This window comes from Drosophila tropicalis, unplaced genomic scaffold (assembly GCF_018151085.1).
Source record: "Drosophila tropicalis isolate 14030-0801.00 unplaced genomic scaffold, ASM1815108v1 contig_593, whole genome shotgun sequence".
In the NCBI taxonomy this organism is placed as follows: Eukaryota; Metazoa; Arthropoda; class Insecta; order Diptera; family Drosophilidae; genus Drosophila; species Drosophila tropicalis.
The window spans coordinates 12495276-12512000 of NW_027173070.1; the positions used below are offsets into that span (position 1 = coordinate 12495276).

The 16725-nt window shown below is 38.0% G+C and overlaps 2 protein-coding genes across 4 annotated transcripts in view; one reads left to right on the forward strand and one right to left on the reverse strand.

Annotated features, from left to right (window-relative positions):
* The window catches only part of gsb-n (gooseberry-neuro), a 37632-nt gene that overhangs the window by 19727 nt on the left and 1180 nt on the right, over positions 1–16725 (reverse strand). Inside the window, exon 1 of one of the 3 annotated variants that reach the window (XM_068289629.1) lies at positions 3126–3262. The exons of 1 other annotated variant lie outside the window; for it this stretch is intronic. In XM_068289629.1, coding sequence (XP_068145730.1) covers positions 3126–3207 — 82 coding nt within the window. In that variant the 5' untranslated portion in view covers positions 3208–3262. Of the gene's footprint in view, positions 1–3125; positions 3263–16725 lie in introns of those variants that run through there. One more of the 3 variants, XM_068289631.1, reaches the window with a different exon arrangement.
* Positions 13506–15828, forward strand: gsb (gooseberry). The gene is made up of 2 exons (XM_068290358.1): positions 13506–13609; positions 14567–15828. The coding sequence occupies exons 1-2, from the start codon at positions 13555–13557 to the stop codon at positions 15826–15828; spliced, it is 1317 nt and encodes a 438-aa protein (XP_068146459.1). The 5' UTR covers positions 13506–13554.

Consider the following 16725-nt stretch of genomic DNA (forward strand, 5'->3'; position numbering starts at 1 on the left):
GTCGCTCTCTGATGTCTGTTGTTGGCTTATCCACCAACTGACAATGCAAGTTGAGGCTTATATACATATTTACGAGTTTGTCAAATGACAGTGACCTGCGTTTGTTTGTCTAGTAATATGAATTCAAGGTTTCGTTAGCAGATAAAGCTCGATATGATTAACGATTTTGTGCAATGTAATAATAAGTTAAGCTGAAAATAGTTGTCAGGGGAAAAGAGCTGAAATTACTTACATAAACGTTCAGGGAGGGCTCACTACGAAAGTTTTTGAGACAAAAAATAAAGTTACAAATCCGTTTGTATATTTTCTTAACGATTTTAAAAACAATGATCCTTTAAAGTCTGGAAACCATTTTTTCTCTTTTCTAATTGTAAGTTTTCGTTTGAAAGTCTCCTTGGATGTTGGAGAAGAGGTAGCTAGCTAATCTAGTGATTACTTATTTTGGCATTATCTTGCTTACATACACACAAGACATATGGTATTATCTTAAATGGAATATTCACCCCCCAAAAAAACTTCAACCCTCGGGCTAGACTGGTAAAGTCATTGTGGACCGCTATACAAACATAAAAATCTATCAACAGCCATTAATTGCAGTCGATGTCGATATGAGCAAATGAAAGTCACACCTGGTATGAGTACTGGGGTATATACGGGTCTAGAGGTTTTGAAAAATTGAAAAAAAAAACTGTATGATGAACAAAAAGCAAGTAAAACAGTGAAAGGACATCAACATAATATGAAGAATTAAGCGTGAAGTTTACGCATATTAAGGATACGCACATGCCGCCTGCATCTGGCTTGAAACGAGAAGGATATATAAAGAGAGAGAGAGAGAGAGACTGTAAAAGGCTAACTCAATAGATTCAGGATCAAAGAAAATGGCTGCTATTTTCAACCGTGTGTATACCAAAAGAGAGAGAGAGGGAGTAGCAGTAAGCCAGTAAATGCAAATGTTTGAATTGAAATTGAGCATAATCAGCTGGCCAGGCTGTTAAAACACTAGATCCAAATCCTGCTCTCAGCTCTCACAACGCTAATCAGCATAAAATTGAACGTTAATGAAGCGTTATGCAACTGAATTGAGCCCTTCGAAATGTACATGCATGCCTCATCTAGAATGCAATGGCAATGCAAATGAGCCACAAGACACGGCTGTGCCTCTGCTTCAACCTCCGCCTCCGATTTGACCTCCACCTCGACCACACAATAAAAATTCCCACAAAAACCACTAAAAGAATTTTTTTTTTTTTTTTTGGTCATGATAAATTTCTGTAATTTGCGTATTGACAGATTTCAATTATGGAAATTTTTCAAGCGTGGCATTCAAAAAAGGACTCATGTGCGTGTCCTGTCAAAACGGAAGTTAATTTAATAAGAGGGCGTTGTAAGTGTGGGTTGGCTTTCACTTTAAAATTGAAAATTTCAATTCCAAGTATTCAACTTGCCATCCACAGCAATGATTAATAAATTTAAAGAATTTCAATTCACTTCAATTGATTTCTCTATTATAGTAATATAAAGAGTTTGTGAGACTTTAACTGTTTTTAAATGGGGCAGCTAAGCCTTATCAACTTTTATCTTAATAGTGGTAGTTAAAAGTTGAGCTGCCCATTTTAAAAATAGTTACTTTAAATCTTATCTTAATAGTGAAATTGAGGACTAATTTGAAGAAACCTCATGTAGATAAACAAAAATGAAGTAAGTCTGCACCCTTCAAGATCTAGGCTAGAGTCGGATGTTAATGCTGGTCAAGACTATATATACTCTTGGGGTCGAAAAAGCACCCTTCTGCCTGTTACATACATTTTGGCGACTTTAATATACCATTTCATTCTATGGGTGCATGGTGTAAAAAAAAGAAAGAAATTTAGAATTAGAAGAAAAGGAAATTAGCTAAAGACTCTTTATAAACATTTGTGTTTCTTTCATTTAAATTATCATTCTCCACAGAAGATAGATAGCAATGTCATTTGTTCTTATAAATCTCGATTTCTATATAAGGAATATAAGAAAATGTAGATGAACGATAAACCGAAGGCTCGTATAAATTTAAATTTTTATACCCTTGCAAAAAGGGTATATTAATTTTGGTCAGAAGTGTGCAACGCATAGAACGAAGCATCTCCGACCATACAAAGTATATATATTCTTGATCAGCACGACGAGACGAGTTCAAATAGCCAAACTCCTCCTAGACCGTAAGAGCTACAGAGCTGAAATTTTGCACGTAGGCTTGTATATACTGCAGTGGTGGTATATCTCGGATTCAGCCGGATCGGACCACTATATCATATAGCTCCCATACAAACCCCAAAGTCACGAACAGTGACTTTTCTCAATAACTTCGTTATTTTCTGTGTTATATACGACTGTGCTAAATTTGATCAAGATCAGATGATTATATCATATAGCTCCCATAAGAACGATCGGTCGAAAACAGTGACTTTTGTAAATAACTTCGTTACTTTTACCGCGATTGCTTTCAAATTGAACATTTGTTAGTTTAATATATCTGTTAATGACTGTGCCAAATTTGATAAAGATCGGGTGACTATATCATATAGCTCCCACAGGAACAATCGGTGGAAAACAGTGAATTTGATCAATATCTTCGTTATTTCCTATGATTGTAGGCCATTCTTTCGCAAACATTAGCCATTGATGGCTAATAGGTAAGGAAAGAGTTACCAAAAAAGTTGACGCGGTCGAAGTTAGCCCCGGTCCTCTGGTTTTTATTAAAATTTATAGTTAAAAGAAGTTTTTTTTTTTTGAATAAGTGGTAGAGTATTGTCCATGTGCTGAAAAATGGAGGGCACACAGATCACTTTATTGAAATTATTTGCTGTTCGTATAGTCCTTTCAGCGACATTTATACCTATATGCTAATCAGTCGTCAAATTAAAGTATTTAAAGTCTCCGTAGGCAATTTAAAGTCTTTTTTAAGTGACACGTTTTTACCTCTGCCCAAAAATAGGACCTAAGGAACACGGTGTTTTCTACGATTTATTCCAATTTCTATTAATAAATAGATAGAATCGCGGATCGCGGTGTTTATTATTTTTTAAGTTTTAATTGATATTTTAATTGAAGTGGTTTATCTAAAGTTATGACCAGATACTTACCTTTATATTTTCCATAAAGTATATTGTCTGAGTCTTTTCTGTATTCATCTATTTGGAGAAGTTTTATATTATCATCAGACATTACTAACAAATTGAAAAACCGACTACGAACATCTAAGAAATTTTAAAGAATTTCATTGACAGTATTTTCTAAGAAAAGGTAAGCCAAAAATCAGACCGAATATGTGAAAATATCTATCAAGCAGTGCCTACTATTAGTAGTTTATAAATGAAATTCAGAAAACTATATTGAACAGACGTGGAGAATGGTTTGTTTTATGCTGAATAAAAGTGCTAAATTCTGTCGCAATGGATCACATGTTCGGAACGTTGATTTACACACAGGACTGTAAATTTTGTCGTCCATTGGAAAAAAAGAAAAGCCAAGAGAACTCATAAAAATCTTTGTGCCTTTCTCTAGATAGATCATTGCTCGTCATTTAAGGCTGTAAAACTATTTTAGTACAGTCAAAAAAAAAAGGAAAAAAGATTCATTCAATAACATCAAGACATCGTAAACCAATGAGCAGAGTGTGAAGTGCTAGACTTTTGAGGGTGTTCTTGAAAAAACTGTAAGGGCATAAGGGAATTATAATAGCTGTACTTTTAGGGTGTAGGTGTTGCTTCTTAGAATGTAACCCCAACCTGCAACTGGCTATTGTCCAATTGAGTTTATGACTACTGAATCTGAGACGAGTAGCTGCTTGCCAAGGCTGCATTCCGCTACTGCCACTTGCTGTGGGCACCCCCGTTGACCTATGACCTACGTCCAGGGGGACCGACCACGACAGCGTTTGTTTGCTGTGCAAATTTAGCATGAAGGAGTGAAAACGTTCAGGGGCAAATTGTCGTTCTCAATGTGTGTGTCTGTGTGCCTAATTTTCACTTGTTCCTGCATTCCTGCCGTCCCAGATGGTTAAACAATCTATCAAACGGTCAGTCCACTGGTCTTCGTCCTGTGATTGTTCAATATTTGTTGTTATTTTGGGTAAAGGACTTGGCTACTGCTGCTGGCAAATGAACGAATGACTGACTGGATGGATGGATGGATTGTTGACAGTTGTCCAAGGTCCTATTTGATGGATTATTTAGTAGAAAAAAGGATTGATGTGCCTTCCTTCTTAGAATCCCCAAACTAGAATTTCTTAATTGTTTGCCTAATTTTATGACCACAAAAAAATAATTGTGATAATATTTTTTTTTAATAATATAATTTCAATTTCATTTTTATAATTTCGTAACGTTCGAACACAGAGAGTGAAACCCGATGAGAAAGGGAATGTTGTGAAAGAAGGGGAGCAAATTGTGTTGGTCGAATGTTTTTGATGAGATCCGCCAGGGCCAAAGTCAGTAAAGGGAATATATTTAAACGTTTCGCTTAAATGAAGTACCAAAAACTCAATTTATTTGCAATTAAATTGTGAAACGAAATCTGCATGAAACATGCGCGTTGCTTGCATTTGCATTGTTCAAGAAAGAGAAAAGACAAAAGGAAAACCACTCTCACAAGCGATTCCGACAACTCTCCAAACTCTGTCCATCTAGCCGACCCTTTCTCAGTGCGCAAGTGCGTCATTTTGCGGCTTTAACTTTTGATCTTTAGTCAGCTCACACGCATACAATCCCAACTCCCAACTCTCCCATGCTCCGTGCTCCGTGCTCCTCTTGCTATTTCACATCAAGCGATTTGAAGAGTCAGAGAGACGAGTCGCGTCTCTCACAGAAACACAGCCTGGACCTGGGCTATATGTCATTGTAACATAAAAGTTCAATTTTAATTGCCGCGCTTGACGTGCTCAAGGTATTTGGCTTGGCATTTTTACGATCACTTTGGCAAATGTGCGCTTCAAAGCCATTTTCAGTCAGCTCCGAATGCTGCCCCACGACAGACGACTGACTTTTGTCGGCCACTTTGTCCAGTCACTCCCGCCGACACCTTCAGCATCTCCCAAAAACTTCACTTCCACTACCAACTCCATCCATCCATCCATCCATCGAGCCCCATCCTCTCTCGGGAAGCTCTGTGTCAAGTCGTTAAAAACGTCAGCATCAGCAGAGTCCGGGAATGAGGCAGAAACAGCATCAGCATGCATTTTACATATGTTCATTTGTTTATATGACTGAAGTTTTGGGGCCGGTTCAGATTGGCACTCAAGTTAAGCGATTGCAAATCCGTAACTCATTCCGCATATTTAAAAAAAACAAAATTTTGTTGTCTCTCACTCGTTTTTTTGGTTTTTATTTAACCTAACTGGCAACCTTCACCGAAATTTCGTTTGTTGCATTTGCATGCACTGCATTTTCCCACACACATACTGGCACAAATATATGTACATGCAAAGGGTGTGGCACCAAGGCGATTTAGATTTGCTATGCACTGAGACAAAAGAATTGTAGCATTACTTTTGTTTGCCAAAAATGAAATATTCAATCGACAGATAGAATACTTCAAAGATTATGAATCCAAAAGATTTTACAAATCGGTTAACAATTATGGATGTTAGAAGTCTCAAATTTTGAGACACTTACTTGGTACGACAGTCTTAAACTGTAAACAAGGGATCTCATCCTAAAGTATTATACAAGTAGGTAAGTAAATGATAATTCGATCTTTTTGGTTTATCTACTATTAGCAATATGTTGTATAAACATTAATAATTACTAATAATATATTTGACTTATTTGAACTTTGATGATGTTTCAACAACGGAATTAAACATATTCCTATCATATGTACATATATAGTCTAAATGTGCAAAGTAAAGAGATGTAAAATCGTAAGCCATAAAACTAGATAAACTAGGGTTCGACGTCCAAAATGATACCCTGTAAAAGTTGGGAAAAAGAATTTAGAATTAACGTTTAACAACGTCAAGTGGGCAGATCCGTGCGATGGCCATTCTTTTTAAACTATTATTAAAGAGCAATTACAAGTTAGAAGTTTGAAATTTCAATCACATATTCACAAATAAAAGAAGCATTTTGATCTGTCTTACTAAATCTACATGCTTTTTGTCGTCTTGTTTTAAAACAAAATAGTGAAGGCATAGCTAATCAGGAGCCGAACATATTATGAAAGTTTCAAAACGATCGAAAGACTTTTTCGAAATATCATGCTGAACATTTGAAAAATAGTTGCTACGATGCCAGATATACTTAGATCGGTCCAGAGTAGAACAGATCTCTTATCTATAACTTCTAAACGAAATCAATTGACGAAAAAATAGATTATAGATTATAAATTCGTTTGAGCGCCCATTTATTATCATGGGATTTAGCCTGGAGACGTGATGTTAAGGTAAGAAGGCGCTTGAACAATTCTGGTTAGAAGCTTATCATTTAACTTGTAAGTTTTTTGGAGAAACAAAATAAATGTTTCGCAAAATTAAGTGATGTATGTATAAACAATTGAAGGATAATTAAAAATTATCCAGTTCGGGATACTCTTTAGTTACTTAATTATAGTTTTACTACTTACCCTTAATTGACATAAGGTATAAAGCTAGTTTTTTGTTAAATTTGGTTTTTTGTTAACCATAAATTTTGATCAGTGCATGAGACATATATCTTTTGCATCAATAACATAAATTAAAAACTCAGCAGAAATGGAGGAAGCGGCTTGGGCTTTTGTGGTTAGCCAGTCAGCGAGGCAGTGGACTGCAGTAGACTGCATGTCGTCTCCCCACATGTGGAGAGCTAAAGCCAATTCCACTTGGACCGACCGACCGACTCGGGGTCGGGGTGTTCTTTTTCGTTATAATTTATTTAATGGCTAGCAACAAGCTCATTCTGTTGAGTAATTTGCTAAACATGCAACTGCCAATCGACAGTGCTTAAGAACTTGTGAATTTCTTAACAGATTTATGGGGCAGGCGGCAATAAACGTATTTCTTGTGTTTTTTTTTTTTTTCGTCTTCTTGTTTTTTGTTTTTGGGTTTGCTTTGCGTTGTTGTTTTTTTTGTGTTTTGGGTTTGGAGGCTGCCGAATGCGTTTTTAAACAGCGAGTTCTACGAGTAAATCAAAGATCTGTAAGGACCGCCAACCGAACCGATTGACTGTATGTCAATTTCCTGTGAAAATCCTGGTTGTAGCTTGCAGCGAAGATAACTAAATTACCACAAACATCAGACGAGACTTCCAGGCGTCTCGTATAATTTGCGATAGAGGGATATTTGACATTTAGTCGCGGTGCGTTGCGGTCGGGAGGGGGTGGGGTTTACGGGGCGTAAAAATATGCGTTATCCTAACCGCAACAACAGGTGATTGAGATTCACAAGGACAAGGCCAAGGTGAGAGAGACTAACAAACCATTAACACTCGAACCGCAAACTGCCAATTCTTTTGCTACCTGTTTTTCAGTCAGACCAAGAAAGAAAAAAAGGTAAGAGAAATATGGGGAAAGGAAGAAGAAACGGCGGTAGGTCCTCCTGCTTAGAGGTACATTTTTGTCGCATGATTAGAGCCCATTACAAATCGTAAGTGTTACGCTACGACGACACTAGGTGACCAGACCAGGTGGTCTTGTTGTCTTGTCTACTTGTTTTTTGTTTGTTTGTCCAGCCAAATAGACTTGTCAAACTGTTCGAATGATCGATTTGACACACCAACTTAGTCAACTTTCATGATGCTAACATCCTGTTCCATAACCAGACATATATATGCCTGTCCTCTACCCATGCCCTTTGCCCTGGCGTTGCCAATTGCTTTAGCAGCGCTTTTTAGCCTAAACACACACAGACACACACACACACAGAGGCAGATAAGATTGAAAATTAAGGTCGATGCATCTGGTTTTTGGTAGGCGTCGATAACTGAAGTATAACCAAAAATAAAAGGTGTTGCCAAATTATGCTAATTTAATTGGTCGAGAGCTGTCGAATTTATTTCACGGCACATTTTTCGCCCCTTTTGCCCATTTTCGTCATAGTGACAATAATTAACTCTGTCTCACATTTCTTGGCTCAATGTGTTAATTGACCTGCAAATTGATTTTGGCCGCCCACTAAAGATAGTAAAATATTTGATTTTATCTAAATTAGTTGTACACAAAATTAGTCATCATTTTTGTCAGCATTTGTTGAGAAACATTTTACCTTTATTTTACTATCATGAATATAAAATCAGAAATCTGAAGTTTCAAGTTTATTTTCTCTTCGTGTAGATGCAATTCCCAACTTGTTTTGGCGTTAAAAATGTGGTTAACCTCTACAACCCTCGATTATCTGCTGATGATAGAACTTGCCTTCAACCTGCTAACCTTTTGTGCTTCCTATGATAAAAAAAAATATATTTTTTTTATAATTTATTGACCTCAAGCCGACTTAAACCCAGTTTTGATTATTCAGTTTTACTTTTACTAATTCTTTTAGTCTGGCTGTGAGACTCTAAGATCGGACTCATACGGACGGACAAACTTTGATGGGTTAATATAAATCCATTTGACATTGTTCGCACCACCAAAGATACAGTTCTTATAGTCTGTGAAATCTCAGCGACTTTTATATGCCTTTGCACACATTGAGTACAACAACAATATTCATAAGTTAATACAATTGATAAAATTTGATAAATTCAACTCAAGAATAGATATATGTACAAAACAAATTTTCATAGATTTTATGATAAAAATAATAAGTTTCTTTTGAAAAGTTATCTTACTTTTCATTCGATTTATGATTTCACAAAGATAATAATACTTTTGTGCGGTAAAGTTCAAAAACTATTTTACACAACTTTCTGTTTAAACTAAAAATTTTGTGATCATTGATTCTTGGAAAAACATCAATTAAATGCAAAAATGCCGCAACAAATCAAAATCTAATTAAATCAACTAAAGATAACATACAGCTTAATTCTTCACAGTTGAAAAATTAAAGTTTCCGGTAATTTGGAAAGGGCGGCAGTGGTGGGGGGCAAACTGGGCTTAACGGCAACATTGAGATGCTGGCTTGATGCCACAATTATAACAGAATCAACTTTGACATGTGCCGACATCTAACTGCCTATGATTCGACAATACATACAAACATACATTCGTCTATCGATGTGTGTGTGTGTGTGTGGAAATAATTCAAAATCACTGCCAGCCAATTGTCACTTCGAAAGCCGTTGGAAAAACCAACAAAAATTGAAATTGTAGCAAATCGATTTGGAGCACAGCAAGAAAATTTCCAGAAATGCCCCCTTTAATTAGAATCTTTGCTTCTTCTCTCTCTCTCTCTCTCTCTCTCTCTGTTTCTCTCAATCTGTATCTCGATGGAAACCTCAGCATAATTATTTATTTTCCCCATTTGCTGACTGATAACTAATTTCGGTGGCTGGAACCACCGTGTCAATGGATGAGACGCATTGTAACCAACCTCCGCTCTCCTAAAATGTATGCAGAACTAAAATGCATTTCGAAAATCCATTTACTATGGAAAATAAATCAAAAGTCGGGAAAGCGACCGCGACTGCATCTATGTGAAAAACTGCTTCAAATGTGCGTATTTATGTTGATTATTTATGTATTTCTTTCTGTATACATATATGTATGTATATGTATCTATTTGGAGATTCTTGAGGTTGGCCGGCATCAGCTTTGGGCATCAAAGGATTGATTGCCTGTCACTGATAATGGGGGAAAATCCCGGTTAATAATTCAATGTCAAATTAGTTGTAATCAAAATGTGATAAATATGTGAATTATTATGGGGGAGTTTTATGCCAACTTATGGTTACTGATGATAAAACACACTACTCAACTATATCAAAGAATTTATGAAGATAATAAGTATTCAGTTGAAAGTCTAAATTCTGACTCTGAGTTGTCATTGAAAGTTATGTGATTGGAATGGCAAAAAATCTAATTAATTTCAACTCGGAAAGTGTAACCTTGACCAGACCTTTTTTGACTTTGCATACGTTTTTAACATACTTATTTCTACTAAGTGTGCTCTGAGACTCTAAGTAGTTTCAGGTAACTTAACTTAAATTTTTCATTTTCATACTTTCTATAGAAAATTTATGAAATCAAGTCGAGTTTAATGCAATTTAACTGTCGTACAAGCTTGTTATCTTATTCTAAGAATATATTACTGTCAATTAGAATTAGAAAGGCATACAAAGACTTTTGCCTAGCTTAAAACTCAAAATGATAAAAAATCTCCAGTAATTTTTGCCTTTGTAGGCAATAGTTTAATATGTTAAGTTAAAAATATAAACCTTACAATTAGATGGTTAAAAATTAACTCCTGAATCCGTACATGCTAGATATGTTTATGATTTATATTTATAAGCAGAGTAATTTCATAATCTGTGTTAAAATCTCCATTGTTGAAGTTATACAATCTAGGGACATAATCAACTTGTCCTTCTCAGAAGCATCAAAGATGAATTCATATTTCACTTTAAATATTTCTTAAATTTTTCAAGGATAGAGCTGGACTTTAGCTCATATATTTTTCGTTATGTCGGCATTGACCCTTTCATTAGTTAATTCATGTCATCATTGACATCACACCTATGCACAGGTGTTAAACGAATTTTATGGCTTAACGCCACGAGCATGGATATGGAGCTGTAGCTGTAGCTCCTATCAAAAGGCGATCGAGTGCTAATCAAGGATCAACTGAAAATTAACAGGAATGCGTTAAACAAAGGGGCGCTTCGAAAAGTTACCACTGAGTGAAATTAATGTTCATGACTTTATATATTTTGTGTGTGTGTGTTTCTTTTTTCTGTCCAATTCAAAAGAATCCGCGCACACATCTTACGCCGACGCGGGCTGTTAGAATTCACACTTCTTGGGTGTCCTTGACTGCTGCCGACAAAGCGCCGCAAACGGAGCGAGAAAAAAAAGATGAAACGAACGAAACCACAGATCATGTATATAATGGTATCCTTTGTTTCTTACCCTCCTCCAATCATCAACGGTTCGTAATGAATTTTGAACTCGTTTTTGCTGTGTCATGTCATTGGCTGGTCAGCAATAGATATCCTTGGTATTAGTTAATTTTCCGGCTTTCCTTCCAACAACTGGCACTCAACAAAAAACTGAAATGATAGTAAGAGTATTCCATTTTGTGGGCGTTTAACGGATCACACATTGTTATTAATTCGTTTTTAAATCGCCTTTAAAGGAGTGATATATTTATACGTATTTGTCTTATCACCTTTTGGGTCCAACCGAAAACCTACCAAATGCTACCCAAGTGATGATCCTCTCTGACCAAGTAGCCCCTGAACCTAATTAATCATCTTTTTTTTTTTTTTGGGGAGATCTTTGCCGCCCTTTTGTGGTAACATTTGCTGTATGTAAACAGTTGCGGTTGGGTTTTAATTTAGTTTTCTTGTTCTTGTTCTTGCAACAGCTGTTCTCCCAAAAGGTTAGGGGGGCTTTCGTTTAAGCTGACATATGGGCGTTAGTGGTAATTTTTCAGCGGCATTTACTGGTGAACGTTTTAAGAATCATTAGCGTAACAAACAACAAAAAAATCAATACAGACTTGACTTAAAGCTAAGGCTAAAAAAAAAAAAACAAAAACAGAAAAAAAAGAGAGAGGCAATGGAATAGAAATTAAATTCCATGGCATTTCAAAGCCATCATTCAAGTCAAGTTAAGAGCCATTTTTCCAAAATGAGCATTTCTCTGTAGACAACTCGAAGTACTTTTTTTGTGCAAATATTTTTCACAAGACTAGAAAATATTCCCACAAAATATGTAGATAAAATGTTTTTAGTTAACTGTCTGCCACTCTCTTCGTGTGTAGCGGGGTGTGGGTGTTCTCAATTTTGAATTGAAAGTGAAGCAAGAAGAAAAGAGCCCATAAAAGTGTGGTATACAATTTACCAGATACAGATACAGATACATCAATGACAGGCAATGCTGAACAGTAGCCGTTTGAGTTGTCATAAGTTTTGAGCGATTGCCTCCAAGGCAAAGCAGCCACACCACACACAGCGTGTCGGCCAGTCAAACAATAGCAGCACAATTATTGCCAAATGGCTCACACACACACTCACACACAGACACATAGAGTCAGAGGCTCCCACGTTGCTGTGTCTCATAGATACATAAACAAGAACTTTGTTGCTACGACGCATAAATTTCAATGTTGCTCTACTCGGCGTATACGCAACATAAGTTGGACAACAAAAAGTTCTTTGATTTTAGCCGACAGCAAATTAAGCAAAAGTCATGCACTCCTCACTGTCGGAAATATTATTATTAACCATATACATATGTATATTATATAGTACTTATTTTTGCTCTCAAGAAAATTATAACTGAGTTTTCGACCTTTTCGGTCGTCTTTTCCCCTAATTAACAGAAGGCAACGGGTGTTGCCATACACAATAATGGTTTTGGTAGTAATTGAATCACAGAAAACCACAACGAAGCAAAACTCTTTCAAGAAGCATATTAAAGTGAAGCATGTCCCAGTGCAGTGTATGCAGCTTAAGAAGGAAAACTATGCTAAAAGCATAGCTAACATCACGTTCCTAGAGAAGGCCAAACGGTTGGTATGCAAACGATAAATTCCCTTTTACCCCGAATGGGTACAAACAGTAAGTACATCAATGTATTCCCCCAATGCCTACTTCAAATCAAAGTAACTCTGAGTGATGCAAAATCTTTAGTTGCCCTCTTTCTGACTCTGACTATATTTATTAACTGGTCCACCCACACAGACAGGAAACATAAAATTAGAAACTGTTGAAACTTTACAACTCGAGCTCTCACATATATCCAAATCAAGAGCAAATAAAAAAATAAATAATCAACTCTAGTCAACGAAACTAAATTTAAGTCACTTCAGTAACTCCAAAATTGGGCGGAGTCTAAAATTGAAAATTGCAGCCATGCTAAGAAAACTCATTGGTTCGTTTTGTAGTGCTCTGAGCTGCTCTAACTTATGGCAGTCGCTCTGCACTATTCAGCTGGTTTGATCAATGTGCTCTCTCTACAGCTCTCTCTCTCTCTCTCTCTCTTTTTCTCTCCCTCTTTTCCTCTTGTTCACTGGTGCTCTTCCAAGGCAATTTAACCACCCTCGCTGGCTAGCTCACTCGCACTCGCTCGTTTTGACCGACCAAAAACTGGTTTTGGTCTTGTTCTGTTGATGTTGTCGGTCGATTCCCGTGTCTCGAGAATCTCACAAATTCGTTTTAGTCTTGCTGGCTGACCGTTTCAAAATCAGTTTCGAGCTGTCAAGCAAACGAGCAGCATCACACACAGAAGAGATTAAATTTGAAAATACACAACCAAAAAAAAAAAAAAAAAACACTGTTGCACATGCGCATCAAACCCTAACCTTACACACAAGTGAACAACAAAAAGTGTCGTGAAAAAATAAAAAAAAGTTATTTAAGGAAACATCTCAGATAACGGATTATATATATCATCATCATCATCATCGTCAACAACATCAACACCGACAACAGAGACACTATGGCTGTATCGGCACTGAATATGACACCATATTTTGCTGGATATCCCTTTCAAGGTAAGCATTGATCACTAAGAAAAAAAAAACACCAAAGCATCGCTCTATTACCAATTACCACAATTACGAGTACAAAACGCCTTGGCATAGAAAACTGCTCGCTCATCGTTGAGAGCAACAGTGTGCCGCGCTTTCGCCGCTGGTAAACCCAAACGAGAGATCATTACCCGGTCGGTCGGCAATCATGATCAGCTTTTTGACTTATTGATTGTGATCGGCCCAGACCGACGACCGACGTCCGATGCCCATGCCCATGCCCATGCCCAAGACTAGGTTCAAGACTCTGCCGCATTCTTCGGCTTCCATACCAGACTTTGCAGACTTTTTGGCGCGATCGTCTCTTACTCTCTCGCGAGCTCTGTCGGCTCCTATGCTTTGATCTTGGCTCAGTGTCTGTTGTTTGAATGTTGGATGGAGTAGGGAGTCCGAGTCTGAGTCTGAGTTTTGGGGTCTTGTGTATCACGTAGCGTAGCAGCAACATCAGCACTCCTCAACTCCAAGTCCATCCCGGGAATGGGTTTAATTTCTTATTTATTTTTTTTTCTGTTTTTTTGGGGTCCGGCCTTTGACTGGCACAGCTGGGTGTCTGCTGCGCTTATGGATTATTAGTTTGATTTGATTGGGATGCAGCTGTGCATGATCAGTATTTTATTTTTCCTACAGCGCTTTGCTTTGCTTTCTTTCTTTCTACACATTTCATTCTTTTGAGGACTACGCAAATTGGCAATTTACGCTTTGTTGTACCTACAAATGGCAAACGCATAGTTTTCACTAGTCTCTAGAACAATAGAAAAAACATATAGAGCCTCTTGGGCTGATCCTGCTTAACGCAATTTGAATGCAATGCCAATTCTAACTGACTGGATTACTTAAATACGCTCAATTGGGTTCAGAAGAGAAAAGTTAATTGGACACACAGAAAGATTGCCTACTAATCACATCTCTCTCTCTTTTTAGGACAAGGTCGCGTCAATCAACTAGGCGGCGTCTTTATCAATGGTCGCCCCCTACCCAATCATATACGTCGACAGATTGTCGAAATGGCTGCTGCTGGAGTGCGTCCTTGTGTCATCTCACGCCAATTGCGCGTCTCGCACGGTTGCGTCTCAAAGATCTTGAATCGCTTCCAGGAGACAGGATCCATACGCCCTGGAGTAATTGGCGGTAGTAAGCCACGTGTTGCCACTCCCGACATTGAAGCACACATTGAGGAATTGAAGCAATCACAGCCGGGAATATTCAGTTGGGAAATCCGCGCCAAATTGATCGAAGCTGGTGTATGTGATAAACAGAGTGCTCCATCAGTTAGCTCAATTTCACGGCTATTACGTGGATCATCGTCGGGTGCTGGTACATCACACAGCATTGATGGCATCTTGGGCGGTGGAGCTGGTTCAGCGGGCAGTGAAGAAGAGGAGAGTGACGATGACACTGAACCAAGTGTTCAGCTGAAGAGAAAACAACGGCGTTCACGCACAACCTTCTCCAATGATCAAATTGATGCCCTGGAACGCATTTTTGCCCGTACTCAGTACCCAGATGTCTACACCCGTGAGGAATTGGCACAAAGTACAGGTCTGACAGAGGCTCGTGTGCAAGTTTGGTTCTCCAATCGTCGTGCTCGTCTACGTAAACAATTGAATACCCAACAAGTGCCCAGTTTTGCCGCCACCAGCAGTTCATATGGAACAGGAGCCACATCATCGGTCACTGCTGCTGCTGCTGCTCCCAATATGTCTATGGGTCTTTATAGCTCTCAGGCATGGCCCACAGCTCCTGGTGCCACAACTGGCTATGAGCACCATACTGGTTTTGCCGGTTCAGTGGCCTCCATGTCTCCTGCCAGCAGCACCAGCGGTGGCTCTACCAGCGGCTCTGCTGCGCACAGTCCAGTTCAGGCTCAAGGTGGCTCCAATTATATCAATTCATCCTCCACCGCCTATGGAATGGGTGCTTCTTCAAGTGGAGCCTACTCGTCTTCGACCTACGCCATGCCCTCTGGAACAGCCAGCTCAGCTGAGCAATTGCGTTCGCAGTTTGCTTCAGCTGCTGCCTCTGGTGCTGCCTCAACCTGGGATGGTTACAATTTCGCTCCGAGCTCGTTCTTCCCCACTGCGGCACCCAGCTCCAATCACATGGTTGGCTACCATCATCAGATGGATCAAACCAAGAGCACCATGGTTTCAGCGGCTCCAACGTATCCTTACTTTGGCTTCTAATTTCTATTATTGTTAGCGGCTGCACTGGCTCCAGTTTCTAGACTTAAGATTTTAGCTGGTTCTACATGGAAAATTCTTTATTTTAAGAGCTTAAGACTGTTTATACTTTATGTTAATATTTTTTAGAACTTATTCTTATGCAAATAAACAAAATTATAATCAAAAGTTAAAGAAAAGTTTGATTTTTATTATCTAAAATCTAATTAAAAAATCAGAAAAGAAAAAGAAATTGGCTTAGTTTTTATGGCAATGAAATGAATCTATTGAGGGCAGAGCCCTTTGTCTTTACTAGCCTTAAGAGCACTTCTTATGGTTGAAAAAAACATTTAAGATTGTCATTGCAAATCAATCATACTCATTAATACTCATTAAAGCCCATTTAAATAGCTTTTCATACATTGCAAGCCCTATAAGTGATCCAGAAATCTCTATATCATTAGAGAGGGAACTAAACAAAGCAAATGTCCTTACACACTGTTTGATGTTGTTTGGCCCACACACATGCTAGGTGGACAGGTTTGTCTCTTCCTGGCTAATCCCTGAAAGTCTTACAAAGATTGTCCCCTAAAATGACATGGCAACAATGGACTAAACATGACGATCCAATAGTACCAAGGACTTGATGGAGGGCGCTCGCCTCTGACATCTATCTAGACAACAAATCGACTCATGAGCTGACAATTAAACAATTAAAGACAAAACAAAAATGAACAAAACCGACACGAACCGAAACTCAATAATACGAAAATAATTTCGGCAATTCGTTTAGAAAAGAACCCACACACGTATCCGCAGTATAGAATAGAGCAATTGACAATAGAGAGATGCGCAAAATATGACTAGATGAAGCCCACCAGAGAAACAAGACCACCAACGAAAGCCTGGAGCTGAAGGTAG

Bases quoted from the DNA above. Each gene is read 5' to 3' on its own strand.
- gsb (XM_068290358.1), top strand. From the start codon at position 13,555: ATGGCTGTATCGGCACTGAATATGACACCATATTTTGCTGGATATCCC. The intron at 13,610-14,566 runs GTAAGCATTGAT...CTCTCTTTTTAG, and splicing joins TGCTGGATATCCCTTTCAAG to GACAAGGTCGCGTCAATCAA.